Source organism: Sycon ciliatum, chromosome 12 (assembly GCF_964019385.1).
Source record: "Sycon ciliatum chromosome 12, ocSycCili1.1, whole genome shotgun sequence".
Taxonomy (NCBI): Eukaryota; Metazoa; Porifera; class Calcarea; order Leucosolenida; family Sycettidae; genus Sycon; species Sycon ciliatum.
Genome location: NC_088654.1, coordinates 4,857,597 through 4,865,596, shown reverse-complemented (window position 1 = coordinate 4,865,596; position 8,000 = coordinate 4,857,597). Strand labels below are relative to the sequence as shown.

General features: G+C 45.9%; 1 protein-coding gene across 1 annotated transcript in view; it reads left to right on the top strand.

Annotated features, from left to right (window-relative positions):
- Window positions 1-4,751: 4,751 nt before the first annotated feature.
- Window positions 4,752-8,000, top strand: part of LOC135828577 (uncharacterized) — an 8,771-nt gene continuing 5,522 nt past the window's right edge. The window contains exon 1 of the mRNA XM_065341013.1: window positions 4,752-5,988. Coding sequence (XP_065197085.1) covers window positions 5,284-5,988 — 705 coding nt within the window. The 5' untranslated portion in view covers window positions 4,752-5,283. The remainder of the gene's footprint in view (window positions 5,989-8,000) is intronic.

The following is an 8,000-nucleotide window of genomic DNA, read 5'->3' as shown; positions in this document are numbered from 1 at the left end:
GGTGTGTCCACCTCCGGTGGCAAAAAGCGTGGCCGGCCACCGAAGAAACCACCGGATGGTGTGTCTGCAGGACCAGTGACTCGCTCAAGGGCGAGGTTAGCAGTCTTTATCGTCTCCGTCGTTGTCGTCATCGTCGTCGTCAGCGTCCTCCTCATCTCCCTCCTCCTCTTCATCAACATCAGCAGCCATTGGAACGTCAAAGGGAGCATCATCGCAGCAGGCAGTGCCAGTAACGGACGTGCCTTTGGTACTGACATCTACATCGGCCTCGTCTGGATTGGCAGTAGCGGCAAGGAATGTCAGGTCGGTTTCATTGTCACGTAATTCCAAAGTATGTACTGGTTCTAGTAGCGGTGTTAGGGTGTATGAATCTTCTGTTGCTAACCATCTTGTTCAGAATAGTGAGTGTCGTTCTTGTTATGCTCGTTCACGTAGTCAAAGGTATTTGCGTGTATTGGAGTCTATCTACATTTTTACCACCAAGCCGATTTTGTGTAGGCAGAAAAAGAATTTGTTTACGTTGAAATTGTTTGTGAATTTAGATCATTAGTTCTCGTTTGTGGTTGCATGGTTACTTTCTAGTGGTGAATTTATCGCATCAGTTGTCACCTGATATCGTTGATTGGTGTAATGTTTCTTTCAGCTCTCATTTTCTCGCGCTAGTTAGGGTCTAAAATTATTACTTGCATTGTGCGTATATATATCGAGTTAAGAGCTATTGTTGATTTGCCAGTAATCCTCTGACGAGATGGCGACGAAAACGTTTAGGAACAAGCTTCTTTATTTTCATGAAAACAAGTTTTGCTTATGGTGTTTGTACTGAGTGCGCAGCTTACTCTATTTATTGCGTTGATTACATTTTTATCTCCACGGAAGCTTTTTAATTATTATTATTATTATTATTATTACGAAGTAGTGGTTGCGACTTCGGCGATGATTTGTAAGAAAGGTTTGCTCCCCACACCGTGAGTCGTGAGTCAGTCAAGTAAAGTCGGCGGAATAGCGCGAGCTCCGGTGTGGGGAGCAAACCTTTATTATTATTATTATTATTTTTATTATTACGCACACACTCATGGCCAAGGCCAATCAAGGAGGTGGTGAGGGCGATTATAGCCAGCTATGGCAAAAAAGGGCAAATCAGAACAACAACAATAAAAGAAGAGATTGTGCTGCCAATCAAGTTGTATTATTTAGATCATTATTCACCAACGGCTACTGTACACACACTCTATGTTGTTATGGCAGAGCCCCGTTGTCAACATTGGGCCATGGTTGAGCCGGATGGTCCGCAAGTGCATCCCACGCCACCAACCAGCGCTCAGCCGCAGTGCAATTCGTGTGGAGTGCTGTGCCACGCGGTTGATCTCCCAAAAGCAGAAGAAGGAATTGATGGAAATAGAGGATTCTGCCAAACACCATGACCGACTGCTAGATATGCTGAGCACGGGTAGAGCTGAGACTTTCCACATCTTCTGTAGCATTGTGCGTAGCACCGAATCTGAAGCACCCTTTTCAAAGTTCCTAGATGACATGCAGTAAGTGGATATCTTTGTTGGAGGTGAGTACAAACATTATCACTCAGGTGACTTGGAAACACTCACAGAATTGTACTACAAGTACATGTACAGCAGGTCCACTTGAATGTCTCTTATACAGGCACTTTGGGACTGGGCACTGTTCATATCCCAGATTTGCAGGCACATGTAGCTCAGGATAATCCCATCTCATGAGAAAAGCCTCTTTTACGGGCAAAGCAAATGTATATCATTACAATATGTAAAGTGAACAGGGGAAATCAACACAAAACCAACCGGAAAATGATGAAACACAAAAGCAGTCAAGGAAGTAAATCAATACAAAAACAAGCAATGAACACAGAGTAATAAAAGGGGAAAAACCAAATAGCATTATATTAAGTTGAGGCCAAAGGCAGCACCCTACTCCGCCTGGCGGCACTGGGCCAGAAATGAGTTCGGCTGTCGCCTCTTGCCGTACGAACCGCGGCAACCGCGGAAGCAGGTGACTGCCCATCGCAGCAAGCAGAAAGACAAACGGGTGCGTAGTATGCCCATTACTAGTTACTAGTAATCCCATCTCATCATCATCATCATCATCATCATCATCATCATCATCATCTGCGTTGCTGAAAAAATAATAATAGTAAAATAAAATAAAAATAAAAAATAAAAATAATAAACGGCATTATCCCATCTGCTATGTATCAAATCTGTTTTTGATGACGTTTTTTGGCACGTATTTGCCTTTGTGCAGAATAAAATTAGAATCCACTGTCGGAAATGTGTGGATTACACAGGTTGGAATTGCATTGACAAGAGGTTTTCATCACTTTAGCAAAAGAAAAGGTCACGTGCACACATGCCAATGAAAACCACCCTTGCAGTCAGGCAGGTTGCTGTTGACCCTTACTTGCTGGCGTTAAAGTATTAACTATGAAAATGACTTGTCCGTGAGTTTAGTCTGCCGCGAACGAGAGAGCTTAAACTAATCCAAGGCCCTCGACGCGTCATCAAAGAGTAGTAAAATTACGATTGGTATAAGGCCCTTGACTGATTGGTCGTCTCCTGGACAACGAGACAGGCCTCGTTCTAAATGTTGTTATCTTTTCTTTTTAACCTGGACTCCTACTTGGTTTCCCTTTTTTAATACGCGGGGCTTTGACTGAATCATGGAACACCCAGCCCTGGCCGATGCTATCCCTGGGCGTGGTCTCCACCTGCCAGTACTAGACCGTACACAGTCATGCAGCATGCAACCATGAGTCACAGGGATACAGGCAAAGTTCCCGTTTGGCCACTGCCGCTCGCCACGCATGGACATACCGAGTATGCCCCCCCCCCCTCATCTGGACAGGTTCTCCGCCCAGTAACCTGCAACACCTGGATCATATCCAACGCGGTGCTCCGCGAATCATCCGTCCATGTACACTATTACCCAGCCTGGCCATCCACTGTGCTGTTGGCTGGCTTGCCTGCCTGTACAAGCTTCATTGCCTGTCTGCTCCTCCCCAGCTGCTCTCTGATTTGCCACTGCGCCATTTCCCCTCTACCAGCCCCATAACTCGCAGCGAGCACGGTAGTGTCATTGGCCATGACCACCAGCTCCAACGCCAGCTGCTTGCATCTGTTCCGCTGGCAATGAAGCCCTCGTTTCCACACTGCAGCATTATAGTGAATGTGAGTTATGTGACTCCCTCCCAGCTGCTCGTCTTTGGTTGGTTGATGTATTTTAATTTGCACAATAAATGGGAACAAGGCCCAATTATATTTAGGGGAATGGATCACCTGCATGTATAAACGGAAGGACAGGAATTTGAAAATTCCGAAAGAAAAAGGATCTGACAGAGGAGTCAAGCGAGTTTCAGGGGTGGCAGGGTGGTCAAGGAGAGAAAGGGGGCTTGCTAATCAGAGAAAAAATACGGTAAGCAACTTATGCTAAACGTCTTCTGTCTTGCTATGGTCTGAACATCATCCGGCAGCAGGTTCCAGAGTGCAGATCCTGCGACGGACGACCGAGACGGGCCAGAGCGAGTGGAGGGTTCTTTCTCATTTCCCCCAAAGCACTAGAATTCAAACGAATGTTTATCGCCATCTACGGAGCACAAACTGGCTCTGGGCAATCGACTCGCTATGATGCTGCTCTCGTCTATCCCTATTTATGCAACACAACTGGCTGGGACTATCGACTCGGCATGATCAGCCATGTTGATGCTCCTCTCGGTCATAACCTCTGTAATTTTTCATAGCATCATGGTTTCTCCCGCATACTCGCTGTTTTTTTTTTAAAGCCTTCTTTTTTCATTTTTCTGACCCGTACGGTTCTATCTATTGTGTTTTTGGTGCGTGTTTTCAGCCGTTGTGCCGAGACCTCAGTTCGGCAGAGCCATCAATGCCCCACCATCACTGCTGCGTCTCGGTGCAGCCCCTGCTCAATAGTTGTCACGTTCGTCCTAGTCTCAGTACCATTGTCTTTCTTTATTATATCCGAGCTGGGAATGTGAACATAGTGAAAAGAAAGAACAAGACAAATAGGAGGTAAAACACCTTTGGATGAAGCTAATGGGATTTCGGTCTTTGACAACTTGGTTGTGGGTCTGATCTACTCACCTCCCACCGCTTAGGCGCTGCATCTGCGCCTTGATCCTAGAGGTTAGTGGCGTTCCCACGGCGGATGCGGAAAACTCGGCGTCAAGCCGAGTCTCACGTGAATCGTGAAATTCATTTTTATTTTATTTTAATAACACCTCTAACAACAGCACTGAAATTATACAAGTGTGGATTATAACCGCTAAAGCCGTGAGCGCACACGATGGGCGTGTACTAACAAATGAAAAAGGACGGGGTGCTAATACAAACAGCAATACACTTCATTCATTTTTTTATATTTTCCTCTCTGCACACTCTGCCTGTCTTCTGGCACATGCGAATACGTGGACATACTGTTGACGTAAACGCGGACGTGCGTATAATAATAATACACTTCAAATAGAACACTAACGGCCAAACTTGGCTACACCAAACTTGCTTCCTTCTTCCATCATTTTACTTCACATTCTTTTCCATCGCTTGACACGGTTATGAGTGCACAATCGGTTTTATTCAGTGCTATTTTTCAACTAATGACTTTTCTGATTAGTCATTAGTTTCAGGGGGTTGCAATTATCACTTCCACGTTCCACTTCCTGCCTCCTCGGGCATTGGCAAGCAACGCGGGATGTTTGTGCAGTGTTGGTGCACATCCCGCGGCAGGGGTGCATCACAGTCCTATCGCTGCGGCATGTGCAAAGCAGGGAAGTGTGATGCAGTACAAGCCTGACAGTGCAGACAGCATTGACGCACGCGGCCATTATGCAGTGGCAGTCGCGCATCTGCCAGACCGCTCCGCCTATGGCTCTCTCGACAAAGCTGCGCCACAGTTTGAACCAAACTTCCCTGCATGCAGCGCCACGAATCCTCCACATCAGGAATTCTCAGTTTCGTGTTCTTGGGTGGCAAATTTCTCCATCTGGTAGGGCTTGTTCCTGGCTGGATCGGTTCGAATTTGTTTTATATATTCCACTGGAAGTGAAGAAGGGCAGGAGACGAGTGTAACTGCTATATTTCGACAGTGGCTTTACCAGAGAGCTTCGTCGAATACGCAGCCCCTGTCGTCTCTCTCTCTCTTTCTTTCTTTCTCTTATCTGGTCTCTCTATCCGGTCTATCTCTCTCCCTTTTTTCTTGTGTGCCATTGCTCCCGCACTATAGCTCCAGTAGGAGATAGTGAAAATGAGGATCTCGATTGTGCTACTCAAGTATCCAGCCGGGTCACTTCTGCTAATCATAGCAATCCTGTCAGTATCTGCGAGGACAGGCAGATGTGATGATGATCGTGCCGTTCCGAAGTGCGAGGCAGCAAGCATGATGTGCCCGACGGATCAGGACGACTGGAGACTTGCGGACAACGGTAACGTAGCATATTATGTACTTCCAGAGGCGAACCGTTTTTGTATCTACTTCAAGTGCGGGCCAAATAACTTCAATGGCCTTATTCGTCAGAGTATCGATGGCGAGCGGCTGGTCATTGTCAACTTCACGACGACCTACAGCAACAAAGCAATCGAGTCTCTTGTAGTCGACGCATCGCGATCTTTCAGCTTGCGACACTCCCCAGGCGATGTCTACTGCCCTCCAGTGTTCGCGCTCAGGTCTCACAATGACACTGCAAGCGAGCTGAATGTTTGTAATGTAATCCAGTATGCCCAGCGAGTGCTATCTGCTAGCGAAAATATCACTGTCGAAGCGAATGAGGCTTTTACTGTCAACGCCAGCTGCAGCTACAGTAGAGGCGGACCGGCGGTCGGTCCATCCGCACTAGACGTGCGATTCCCAAGCCGCACCCTCTACCAGAGCTGGCTCCAACGTGGCAACAGCTGCATGCTGTCCAGCGATGAACGCGCGAACATCTGTCCTGTTCGCATGGACCTTACCAAGGTATGTACGTCACATGATTCCGTAACAATTACTCTAGTACTGTGAAAAGTAAAAGCAAAAGGGGAGGGGGGGGCAACTTACAACCGGTCTGTTCATTTGACATCAATTTTACTGCACTCCATTGATAGTCCTAAGTTATTTTCAAATTACTTCGAAACAAAAAGTAGTTTATTGATACTACACATTTCGACATTTCGAGCGAGTCAACCTTGGGAAGAGACAATCGGCGCGCAGTCACGAGATAGCTACTGAATAGAGCGATTGCCAGATGACAACCATCCACTTGCCTTTTTATGTTGCAGTGCATTTCGTATACGTAAGAAAGGGGAACCTTTTGACTCACCAGTATTTCGCTTGTAACAACTGTAGTGTTCGACAAACAACGGATGACTTGGATTTGAGGGTCCTGAGTTTTTTTTCCTTTTTCAAGCCACAGATTTTACGTTCATTACTTCTCTCAGTCCAACCTTTCAAACTTTGTTTCAACTTTTTCACGCGTACAATTGTCCAGGCCGGAAACCTTGGTGAACCTGAAGTTACGTGGGCAACGGAGAGATCATATACGAGTGTTTGGATTCATAATAAGTAATGTGTAAATGCTGACCATGAAGTTTTATAGAAGAGACTTTTTATGGAAGTGTACATTGTACACTAAGCATGCACGTGTGCGCAGCCCAGTGTTCGCTAGTCTGGGTCTGCACTTCGCACGACTCCACTACATGTATACAGGATTTCATTGAGCAGCAACGTGGTACATGCACCGTACATGGTGTTAGTTGACAGCATGAAACAAGGTGGGGGACCGCCGTGTTCGGAAACAGTGACCTTTACTACAACCATCCACGGTTCTAGAATTGGATTACTCTTCGTGCTCACGGTGCTCAAACTGCTGCCATTACCCGTGGTCAGGTGTCTGCCGCGCTTGTTTTACCCCCTGCTACCACGCGCTATGGTTTCAGTGCAATTTCTTACGTAGACGCTGACCGGTGGAATGCACTGCCACCTGCTTACCGCCTTTCTAATTCACCTGCTGAATTTCGATCATCCACCAAGACGTTCTTAAGGTTCCCAGTAAGAAGGCGATGACGCCTGTTGGGAAATCCCTAGTAAAATAAGAATAAAAATAAAATAAAATAAATCTAATACCATGCACCGTACATGTAGCAGGTACAATTACAAATTCACACTTCCTCCCGTCTGTTCAGATTTTGCCTTGTTTTGCTTTATTTGCTGATGCTGATGATTCACACATTATTGTTAGTAGTAGTAGTAGTATTTATTTAACATCGAACAACTCAACAGTGTTGACACACAAATTCAAAGAGAGCGCCGATGAGGCAAAAAGGAAAAAGAAAAGTTAAAAGATGAGGCTATAGACAATGTGAAGACCCAGTAAAGGTAAAGATCGTGAAGAACATACATGGAGTGTGACTTGCACCAAGGAAAAAGAAGTCAATAAGGATAAACAACGGTCACTCAAGGATACACAACGTTCACTACACATTGGTAACGCGGCCAAAAATGAAGTTAAGAAAGCGGTAAACCTGCATTGGGTCCTTCAAAAAGTTGTTGAATTGTTACCTGCTGAAATTGTCCCCGCTCAATACATGTAGTGTAATCACACAGAACAGAGGCGAAAGGCTGTGTTAGCTGTAACGTAAAGTTTCACGCATCGGAGCGATCATCAGACAGCAGCATTCATTATTCAGAATTCTCTACGAGCAGGGCTAGATATTTGATGCTAGTGTGGAAGTTAGTGCATATGTGCGAAGTGAAGACGTGGCATTGGGACAGTGGTATTGAGTTGTTTTGTGAGAGTTAACGGATATAGGTGAGAATAAAGGCGATAACAGGGCAGTGTTACCGAGACATCGAAGGCGATATCGACAGTAGCGCAAGACCACAGCAGGAGTGAAGAAGGAGAGAGAAAGCACCATGGCGCCAAACCTGGTGCAGGTTGCGCCATGTTGAAAAACAACTCATGTAACTGATGGTGAGAATCTGGACAGGTA